General features: G+C 51.0%; 1 protein-coding gene across 1 annotated transcript in view; it reads right to left on the bottom strand.

The window, feature by feature from the left end:
• The window catches only part of Tsnare1 (t-SNARE domain containing 1), a 46,557-nt gene extending 35,573 nt beyond the window's left edge, over window positions 1-10,984 (bottom strand). The window contains 5 exon segments of the mRNA XM_076912307.1: window positions 7,661-7,759; window positions 7,762-7,849; window positions 7,851-8,042; window positions 8,045-8,190; window positions 10,939-10,984. Of these exon segments, the coding sequence (XP_076768422.1) occupies window positions 7,661-7,759; window positions 7,762-7,849; window positions 7,851-8,042; window positions 8,045-8,190; window positions 10,939-10,984 (571 nt within the window).
• Between the last annotated feature and the right edge of the window lie 720 nt (window positions 10,985-11,704).

Below are 11,704 nucleotides of genomic sequence, written 5' to 3' on the forward strand. Positions count from 1 at the left end.
AAAAAATCAACCAACATTAGAGAAAAATCAATGCAACCAGAGCCTGCTTCTTAGAAACAGTGAAACTTATAACTTTACATTAATTGCATTAACTCCAATTCTACCTTAGATTATCTAAAACAATAAAGTTATACCAGACAATCAAAACAAAAGAGTAAGCCTGGGTGTGGTGGTACAAACCCTGAATCCTGGAATCCCAGCACCTGGGAGGCAGACGGACAAGGACCACCATGAGTTCCAGGACAGCATGCTCTACATAGCAAGCTAGACATCAGCCAGGACTATACAGCCAGACCCTGTCTGCACACACACACACACACACACACACACACACACACACACACACAGCGGGGGTGGGGGGAACACACACACGAGGAGAGGGAACAAATACAGACCAGCAACACCAGCCATGGAGGAAGAGACACCACTGAAGATCCTATGGACAGGAAGAGGACACACCGTGTTCCACTGTTCTGACAGTTTACTTGAAATGGGTAAGGCCTTTAAAAATCAGGTCATGTGAGAAGCAGCAGACGCCATGGGCACCACTGCAGCCTGAAGGAAAATGAACTCAAAGTTCAGTATCTCTCTCAATGGAAACTCCAGACTCAGAAGGCTTCCTTGGCAAATTCTGCCAAATATTTACAGGAAATTCACAACGACTCTGCACATACTCCTCAGAAGATGGAGGCATCAGTTCCCAACTTATTTCAAAATGAATTTTACAGACCCTGCAATCATGATGGTGCGGTTCTGGCGGAAGCAGCTATTCAGACAAACACCCACCTGAATTGAAGGAGACAAGAGCTAAGTGATCCATGGAGAAAGAAGCACCTCTCAACCAACAAGACCTCAAATTCCCACACACAGAGAGCAACATGCATCACAGACATACATGGTAGATCTTCAACGTCTGCGATGAAGTAAGGAGACAACACTCTGTAACAAGATACTAGTCAAAGTCTCCATGGGCAGAATACAAACAGAAAAGCAATCAAAGAAACGGTCCAAATAGCAAGTACATAACCTTCAAAAAGCCATAGCTAAGATTAAGTGAAACAAGCCATAGTCGACAAGAAAATATTCAATCACAGGCATCCGGCAAAGCCCTTGTGTACAGAAGAGGCAAACTCACACATGATAACACAAGAGAACAGCAACAATGGGGCTGAACAGACAGACGTGGAGAGAGTGCAAATGGCCAGTGCCTGTGAACACTCAATGACAGGACAGTGCAGATTCAAAGCCATGTGCAATGGCTAACCACGAGCATCGAGCATGGACCTGTGAGGGTGGGGAGCCAGTGAGCACCTGCTGCTCAGGGGCTTTCACAAAAGGCATTTCTTTCAAAGTCACCCTGACATAGCCAGCAACTCCTCTCCTAGGTATCAACATTCCTGAAAAAAAAAAAAAAAAAGAGTAAAATCCACACACCCGCAGGGGCAGCAAAAGAGAGGAAGAAAGACAACCAAACATTTGTCCTAGTACTGCCAGCCGTGGGAGGCAGAAGAAAGACACCCAGATACCCAAGTGCTGGCTGCAGGTTCCACTACGATGGCCAAAAGATGGAGGATATGGTAGAAAGATAGAAGAGAAAGTAAATCTGAGGGTTCGTACACTGCGGAGAAAGGTGGAACTGGCCGTGAGAAATAGGCAGATATGAGGAGGCCATGGTGAGGTTCTAGCCCGGGCTGCTATCAAGGGCCATGGCTGAGTCCACAGTCCTGCTGCAGCTGGGGTCTGTGTCAATGTTTGTGGCCTGAGTTACCACCAAAGGCCAAGCCAATGTCTGTGGTCTGCGCTAGCACTGGAGATCCTGTAAATATCTGATGGTTGTGCTGCTGGAGGCAGGGGGGACATGCTGATCTGAATGGCCTGCTCTGCCACCTGAGGCCATCCAAACCCAGGCGACTGCCAGGGCCACGTCTGTGTCTGTAGTCCTTCGGCAGCCAGGGTCTGTGTTGATGTCCCAGGTCTCTGTTACTACCAAAGGCCATGTAGATGTCTAGACTGCTTGCTGCCTAAGGCACTGTACTGAGATAGTCCCATCCCTCACTGGCCACCACATTTGGGAGAGCTGGCCTGTCCCTCACCTGGAGAGCACAGTAGAATGGATCATGATGGCAGGGGAGCTGGGGAGTCAGCCTTGAGGGCATGATCGTGGGAGATCTGGCCCCACCCCTAGTCAGCCATGGGGTGGCTTGGGTAAAAGATGGCCTCCTTACCCTGGCCCTTCACTGCCTGGGGAAGGTGGGAGAGCTAGCGCTGAGGTCATGAGAGCTGGAGAACTTGGGACAGTAGGCCCTGCACCTCACCAGGGCAGCACAGTACTGTTAACCAAGGTGGCTGGTAGGGGTGAGTGTCAACTGGCCCTGAGGGTGTGAGAGAGGAAGAGCTGGCCCTGTCCCTTGTTGCAACATTGGGTAAGCTGGCTGGGATAGTATAGGAGTGCTTTCCCTAGTGAGGTGAACACTGGAGAGCTGGCAGACTGACTAACTCAGCTATCACCCAGACCCAGATCCAGGGCTTTGAGTTGGCCCACCCCAACATCTGTCCCATGTGTGCTGGAGCATGTGAAAGGGCTGGTCTTGCAGATCCAAAGCTGCAGGGTGTCCACAACACAGGGCAACAACAGGATATCCCTGTGAGGTCCCAGTATTGAGGGTGTAGCAGAAGCCAGAGGCCTCGAACCAGACCAATGACTCACTGCAATGAACATTTGCAAGTAAAGAAGTGTGGACAAACTGGTGTACTGTGTGACACACTGTGACACACTGTAACACACTACAGCCTCCATGACAAGGTTTTTTTATTCTATCTTCTTTTCCTTTAGAGAGGGAGGTTGCAAGGGTGGAGGGCAGATACAAAGGGACCAGAGATGGGTAGGATTGGGGTGCATGATGTGACACTCACAATCAGGAAAAAGAGGTTGTTTTTTTTTTATATAAAAAAAAATAATGAAAACAAAGAATTTTTTAAAAAGTAGAAACCTTTGCCATACAAAGTTTTCACAATGATGCTGGAAACAAAGTACATCAAGAGGATGGGACCCAGAGATGAAGCCAACCTGAACTGTGCTCAGTACTGAGCAGGAAGGAAGGTCAGGGGACCAGAGCCCAGGAGTGAGGAGCTAGAGACTAAGTGTCAAAAGAAAGGTAGGTAGCCAGATCTTGAATTCAGTGTGACCAGGGAGAGGCTAAAGCTAATCTTAGAGCGTGGGAAGCCCTCTCCCTCCTTTGGGTGGACGTGACACAGGTGTCACAGAGCTGACACAAGGGCATGCACTATATATGGTTATGCATCTGTAGACAAATGGATGAAGCAGAGCATATGCAGAGTAACGTACCTCTACTCCCCATCAGAGCTATCATGGTTGCTTCCATCCAGCCCTGACTTCCCATCCCAGCTGCCCAGCTGCCCAGCCCAAGGCCCACCTGGCCTAGCAAGCCCAGCAGGCTAGGTGCCCAGGACCTAGACAAAGCTCTGCCCTCCAAACACCATCTCCCTATGGGCAAGAGAGGCCATTCTGCCCATGCAGCATCAAGCCCTGTGACTGGAGTCTGTTACAACTATCCCTCCCAGAGATGACTGCTGAGATCAGTACAAACCACAGCTCAGGACACACCCCAGGGACACCAGGTAACCATGAACACCTGGCAGTGGGGCCCCACACAGCCACCACACTCCTGGGGCATGGTTCCCCCCCCCAAGCCCCAGCACAGGCACCTACATTGTCTTACCCCACAAGGTCAGGCCCCTGCTGGATTCACGATGTTCAACAGACACACAATGTGCAGCACGGCTTCAGATAGCAAATGCAGATCAGAATGTGAACTATGATAAGTCTGTCTCCGGAGGCTTCAAGAACTCTTTGGGGGCAGCCATTGTCCAGGAGGCCTGGCTTTCACAAAGCCAGAAGGAAGCCATACCATGGCTCTGCCCATCCTCAGGGGAGAACCAGAGAGGGAACCCTGTGCCTCAGTTCTTCCCAGAAGAAAAAGGATGCTTGGGCTTAAGGATGCCACCTTTACTCTACCTAGGTACTGACTCCCACACACTCAGTAAAATATAAAATAAAGTGTCAGTCAGCCAAGCCTCTTGAGGCTTTCCTCCTTCCTCCGTGTTTTACTCTGGCCTTTGGTGTGATAGGCACAATCAGCATCCTGAGCACTAGGAGGAAGGGGGTGTCCCTGACCTGTGCCCCTTCCGTCCTAGTTAGGGTTACCATTGCTGTGATGAAACAGCATGACCAAAGCAACTTGGAGAGGAAAGGGTTTACTGGTTTATGCTTATAAATCACTGTTCATCATTGAAGGAAGTCAAACAGGACAAGATCCTGGAGGCAGGAGCTGATGCAGACGCTGTGGAGGGGTGCTGCTTATTGGCTTTCTCTCTCTAGATGGCTTATCCTGCTTTATTATAGAACCCAGGACCACCAGCCTGGGGGTGACATCACCCACAATGGCATGGACCTTCCCCCGTCATTAGTTAATTAAGAAAATACCCCACAGGCTTGCCTGCAGCCTGATCTCACCGAGGTTCGCTCCTCTCGGATAACTTTATGTCAAGTTGACATAAAATCAGCCGGCACACCCTCACATGTCTTGCAACAACACACATCATGGTCTGCCTGCGGCGGGAAAGGGAATCTCGATTAATAACGTGTGGCAACTGAGCATCCCGAAGACAGCCCCCACCCGCTGCTGCATGCAGCTCTTCCCCTATCCATGTTTCAAGGCAAATCCAAGGCCTGAGTGAACAGCTGTGGGAGGCTCTCCAGAGGCCGAGGACAAAGTCAGACCTCCAAAAGGGATAAATGACTTCACCAAGGAGTGGCACCAAAGGATGCTCCTGGCTCTCAGTGGCACTTGCCCCGGTGACTGCTAACATGGGCTCTGTTCAAAGTGCCGTTTGTGCAATCAAAAGGATGGGAAGATTCCTGGTGAGAACCAAGCTGCGAAGCCTCAAGCACATGCGTAGCAGGTGATGGTCTTCACGGTGAGAGAATGCTTATGAATCCCTGAGGAGGAAGGGTAGTGCTCAAAGGCTCCTGGACAAGACTCCAAAGCCTATGGGATCAGGAATTGAGCCTCAAAGGAGGATATGCTAAGAAGAAAAGCCAAAGGTGAGAATGCCAAAGGGCGGGGCCTCCAGCTACATGGGCTCATGCACTAGCATGAGACTGGACACCTCACTAGCCAGAAGTACCACACCCATGTCCTTACAAGCTCTACTCCTCCCTGTGACCTAAAACACCATTGCATTTATGTCTCTAGCAGGCCCCCAAATCATGCTGGACTGAGGACCAAAGAAGGATGGGGACAGCTTACCAAGTGGAACAAAGGGACTGGTGAGGTGGCGTGTCAGCTTATGCCACAGCAGTGCCAGGGCAGGGCTCAGACTCAGGACACAATGCACCCCAGGAAGCAGACAGCTATTAGGGAAGATGTGGGCAGGAAGGTCAGGGAGCAGGAATAACACTAAGACCAAGTAAGTTCTATAAATCTAGAAGAAATGAGAATAAGTCAAATCAGAGAGAGGAAGGCACCACCACATAGCCTGTGGCACACTGATTCCTAAGACCACAGTAGACAAACCTCCATCCATAGAGGAGAGGAGTAAAGCTCCAAGTTGCAGAGAAGACATATGTGCACACAGCAGGAATGGACTATTTAGAGGAACCACCAGAAGCAAAGACAAGGCAGACGGACCACGGGCTGTTGAGGGCTCGAGCAGAGGACGGGACTACCACCAGTTACCAAAGGTACAGACTGCCTCGGGATCACAGGGATGCACTAAAGTTAGATGGGGTAACAGACAAACAAAGGGAAAGAGATGCTGAAAACCATGAAACTTGCATTTGGAAAAGGGGGAGAGGGCTGGAGGTGTAGCCCAGGGTACAGCAGGTGCCTAGCATGTGCAGGACTGGAGGGAAGAAAAGTGTGTGAGAGGAGATAAGATGCCGAATTTCAATACATGAACATTATCTCAACAAAGGAATGCTGCAAGGGGCTAGAGACACAGCTTCGTGGGTGAAGCGCTCACTGTGCAAGCACAAGGGCTGTGAGCTCCATGCCCAAAACCACAGGAAACGCCAGGTATGGAGGGGCACTGGTGATCCGAGCACTGGGGACGTAGAGACAGATGGGCTCACTGACCAGCCAGCCAGCCTAATCAGCAAGCTCTAGGTCAAATGGGAGACCTTGTCTCAAAAAACAAGGTGACTGGCTCCTGAGGAATGACACCCTAGGTTAACCTCATGCCTCCACATGCTCATGAACACACGTGTATGCACATAAACCCACACATACAGACACATACAGATACATACATATGCACACATACACACATGCGCTTGAATGAATACACATACACAGAGAAACAGAGGGGCATGGAGAGAGGAAAGGAAGGAGAGAAGGAGGGAGAGAAGGAGGAGAGAGAGAGTGGTGGGGGGAGAGGGGGAGATATAAAATAGACTGCTACAGTACCTACAAAGGAGCTAGCCTCAAGCATTGCCCAGACCGCCTTTCAAGTACTGCCAGTTTTGCTGCAACCACAGGCTCGAGATATCTCAGTCTTCTCTGTGCCCTCACTTGGGCAGGGGGTGGGAGGGTAAATCTGAGCAGGCATCCCAAGCTAGCCCTGAGCTCCGGGAACCAGTCTGGCCCCAGTGCTGTGACCCGTCTGGCCAGCTGCCACACAGCCCTGGAGCCAGAACCCCATACAAGGACCGGACCTCCTGGCCAGCTCATTGGCTGCTGCCACAGCTCTGGAACTATTCATCTCCACACAATAGCCTGGCTCCCCAGTGCCTGCACCCCACACCTAATATGCTCCAGGGCCTTGAGTCTGCACTAACCTCTGTTGGCCTCCTCAACCTGTCAGGTGCTGAACAGACCCCAGCCTGAAAGACTAAGAGTGGCTCCAATAGACTCCACCTTCCAGGTCCCACTTGCACTCACCCAACGCTGTAGTGCTGGACCTGCCAGGAAGGACATCTCTGCTGAGGATGATAAACACGCAGAACCAGAACAGTATCTCTCACACCTGTTCCTCCCACTCCTGGATGGCTACGGAAAGAGGGTCACCTAAACCCAGGGGTTTGGGCCAGCCTGCAGCACACAGTGAAGTCCCATATCTTTTTTTTTTTTTTTTTAAAGAAAAAAAATAAGCCACAGCATAGCATGGATCTCTGAGGACAGATCAGCAAGTTACTGAGCATTCTGTATGGCAAGGGTGGATCGGAACAGTAGCGGCACCTCAGATGGGGCTAGAATGTTAGAGCCCTGTTTGAAGGGGCTGGGTCTGAGCTGTGTGCTAGCATGTATCTTATATTATAGCCCAAGTGACTGAGATTCCAGCAGGGAAGTCTGTCTCCACTCAGTTCTGTCCAGGACTGGGTAAGGAAGAGCTGAAAGCTAGCCAGGTGGTCGGTCACAAGTGTCACAGACCTTGAAAGTATCATGAGCAGATGGGTGGACAAGTGAGAGAGTGACTGGAGCAGAAAATGACTGAATGAGAACATTCCAGATGGTTACAGCGGTAGTGAGGACAATGAGGAGAAAAGGCGAGGACGGATCACCTAGAAGGAAGGTACAAGCGCGGCCGCTAAGGTGGGGCCACCTTTCTACAGGCCAGACCGGTAACCCAGCAGGCAAGCTGCCTATGGGCACCTCCAGGTAGAAACCCTCAGGGAGCAGGGCCTGGCACAGGAACATCCTAGCTACTGACCACTCCATGGGTGTGAGCCAGAGCTGAGGCCAGAGCCTGGGCTAACAGGCACCTTCTGGAGTTGACCCAGCTTGTTCCACACAACAGCACACAAGTCTACCCACTTGTGCTTCGGATCCCACCACATCTTGGTGACAGTAGCCCAGTGCATTCAGCAACTGTAGGATCTGGCTCCTCATGTGGTACCTGTGGGTGGGCTCAGCCTTCAGCAGCCCTGACTCAGACAGCAGCCGGTGGTGCTTGATGACTATAGACACCAGCACCTTAGTCTCCTGAAGGCTGAGGTTGGGCTTCCTCTTTTTTGCATGAGTGATGTGCTAGGTCCTGCCATCCAGCTATAGAGCCCAATGGCAGTGTCTTTCCTTGGGCCCATGGAAGACAAGGTGGTCTCTGGTATCTGGCTGCCTTCAGGGGAGACCCCTGGCCCCGGAAAGACATCAAAATGTGGGTGTCTGTGGCCTTGGAAGTGGGGGGCTCAGGGAGAGCCTCTTCTGCATCTTCCAGGTCAGGACACAGTTACCCATTCCTGCTCACAACCCCTCCCCACCCCTGTCTGGAGGCCTGTGTGCAAGACCTTCTAGCTAGGTGACAGCAAGACACTTTACTTCTAAGCCATGGTGCTGCACTGTCACTGTCCCAGCCTGGCCCTCATAGTGACCATCAGAGCAGACTGGCAGGGACAGGCCTACCATCCTGACAGGCCTGCCAGCTGCATGTCAAGTGTCTGGTGGGCAATGCTGTGCCTCCCCTCTGCCTCTGAGGTACAGGGCAGACAGCTGGGAGGCAATGTGGTTGCAGCACACCACAGCTACTCAGGAACCATAGCCTGCCCACTCACAGAACAGGAGTCCATGCTGGACTGCCTGTCACCCCATAGTAGTCTCCTCCCTAATGACACCATGTCTTCCTGGAGGCAGGGGATCTGTTACCAAGGGATGGCTCCATGGAGACAAAGGTTTCCTAAAGGCAGGAGCAGAGCCTTCCCAAGCCCAAACTGAAAGACCCTTAAGTAAAGCAGAGGTACCTTGGAGCCCCACCAGGAAGAAGCCTGCCCTTCGTGAGGGTCAGTGTCCCTGGGGCGCATAGACAGCCCTTCGTTAGCAGGAGGGATGCCCATCCAGACCACCTCTACAGGTTTCACTGTACCTGTGCCTCCTCAATCACACACCAACAACCCGAGCCCCGTCACTAGCCCACTCTGAGGGTTCTGGAGTGAAAGAGCCCAGGGCACTAGCCAGGACCAACTCCTACAGGAAGCCCTCCCTGACCACCCTGCCTCCCATCCTCACTGGGCTCAAAGCTAGCACTGAGTTCAGAATGTCACATGTTCCAGACTACTCTCTGAACCACAGTTCTTCTGAAACTTGGTCCCAAGCTAGACAAAATCTTTATATCAAGACCCTTAGATGTGAGCCAGGGACAAACCGCCACAAGACCCCAGCACAGACTCACACATTCTACTGGATCATGCTCTAAGATCTCACTTTTTCAACAGCAGGGCTGAGGGACCCCCAGTGCAGAAGAGTGGCAAGTCTCCCCAGCTCCAGTCCCAGTAGGCCCAGCACAGATATGGGCCACACAGAGAATGTGTCTTAATTTCCATGTATCGTGATGACGTTTGTAGACATAGGCACTAGTGCTCTTGGGTCCTCAGATATACTACATTTATCTTCTCTAAACCAGAGACCCGCCTTTCAGCACATCATAGCTGACAGGGGTGGTGTATGCTGGGACAAAGCCACTTGGTGGAGACTGCAAGCACCTGTCTGCAGCCTGCTGTCTGAGGGAGCTCCACATGAGAACTGGGGGGTGGTCATGGAGAGCGGATGCTGAGGTAACACATGATTGTGCATGAAGGAACTGCAGTGTCAGCAGCGAATGGCACTGTCCTCCCTTCCAGAGCCATGTACATATTCCCACCTTCCTGCCTGGAAGACCCCCCAGCTCTAGGGCCAGCCCTACAAGGGCTTCCCCAGGCCACCCAGGACAGAAGGCAGCACGAGAAGGCAGACCCAGGAACACCAGACATCCCCAACAACCCCCCCATGAAAACACCATCTCCTCTGCATGGCAGGCGCTTGCTGAAGGAATCGTGGCCAGGCTCGTTTGCTTTAAAAATCATTTTTAAAAGACATCTGGGAAGACAAACACTCTCGGAAATGATGAAATCCACTTCAAAATAATTCCTGGGTCAAAGAGAAAAATCACAATGGGAATCTGGAAATATTTATTACCAAACAAAGATGTAACCTGTTACATGTTTTTAAAAATGTGTGATGTTCAATTGAAGCAGTGGGTCTTTGAAAATTTATAGCTTTAAATGTTTTTTTCTTAATGAAGAATAAAAGCCAAGCATTGAATATGCATAAGGAAAACATCCAACCTGAGAGTCTGGAGACAAAAAGCAACAGGCAGGAGGAGGGAAGGTAAGAAACATAAGCCTAGACTAACAAAATGTCAACTCTAACTCCGGAAAGAAGCTGGAAGAAACAGTGACCTTGGGAGCCAGCAGTAGCAAGCACAAGTCCCAGGGGTGGGAGGAAAGAGGCTGAAACCCTGTGTGGACCACGTTCAGACAGGAACAAAATCCCAGCAGAACCGTTCTCTGCAGCCCTGGCTGCTGGTGCCTGGAGGGGAGCAGTTTACCCAGCCTTTGCAAGGCCTCGGGGATGGGGTCTACCTGGTTCCATCTTTAGATGAAACCAAGCTGCCTAGAGACACAGCAGGGGCACCAGGGGCAGAACAAAGCTGTACACTCTCGGCAGTGCTGACCTTGGACACTGGCAAGGAGAGGCACAGTGTACAGTCTTTACTTCAATAAATCTGAATGTCTGGGTGAAACAAACACATTTTTAAACTGCCATGAGAAGGAACAAAAATACAGGAGTGGCTTTTCGCAGCTTGGAGGACTGACTGAAGTCAAAATGCTTCCATGCGCAAAACCGTTTATACAGCAATGTCTCAGGAAGGTTCAAGGAGCACGCATGCCTTCCTTTATGATTTCAGTGGAGAGACAGTCCCCAACAGGTGTCTATGCTACAACAGTGTGACAAGGTGACATGTCTCATGGTGGCCTTACACCTGAAACACAGATCCATGGTGGAGCTTCACTCATGCACTTGGGATTTTGAATGGTGGCCTTTTCTGGGCTGGTAATGTGTGGCACAATCCCCTGGTGGCACGCAGTGTGGCTCCAGCATGCCTCACCAGGGGACCTGGCGGAGCTGATGTCTGGAACTTTGCACTCCTCCATGTCTACACAAGCAACGTGTTCACAGGACAGATGGTGTGTTGTTAGACAGCCTACCCATATCTACCGTCCAGTGAGGACTTGCAGCACCTCCAGCTAAGCCATGAGGTTTGGTGAGACTAATCACTGTCCACTCACTGTGACTTAATGGCTTACTGAGGGGCACATGAGGTCCCCATGTCAGCCCAATATTTGAAAACAGTCCCCAGCCAGTTTCAGGGAGAGGGGAAAACATGAGCAGGTGAAACTGCTGGAAGAGAAAACTGCCCTGTTCACAAGCATGCTCAGAGCAAACTCAAAAGATCTCACGGACAAATTACTGCAATTCATAAGAAAGACTTCAGCAAAACGGCTGGGGATGAACTCAATTACACTCCACAGGAAAAGCTGGCTCCTTCAACAAATAAACTTCAAGGACAAAAGGGAAAATGACAGAGGTGTGTGTGGAGATGTGGAGGGCCCAGAAGGCTCAGGATGTGTGGTCTGCAGGCCCACCACCCACGGCAATCCCGAGCAGCGCCTGCCTCAGCACGTGGCTGCTGAGTGGCATTGCCTGGCACTGACTGCAAAGAGACGTGCAGAGATGTTAGCAGACAAGACAACGGAGAGAGAAGGATTCAAATGAGACCTAACCAACTAATCAGACAAGGCAGCAGTGACAAGGGACAAGGGGGACAGTAGGGGGTTACTAAATTGCTATATCTCTCTTGTGTATATGAAAGT

This window comes from Arvicanthis niloticus, chromosome 13 (genome assembly GCF_011762505.2).
Source record: "Arvicanthis niloticus isolate mArvNil1 chromosome 13, mArvNil1.pat.X, whole genome shotgun sequence".
NCBI classification, from domain to species: Eukaryota; Metazoa; Chordata; class Mammalia; order Rodentia; family Muridae; genus Arvicanthis; species Arvicanthis niloticus.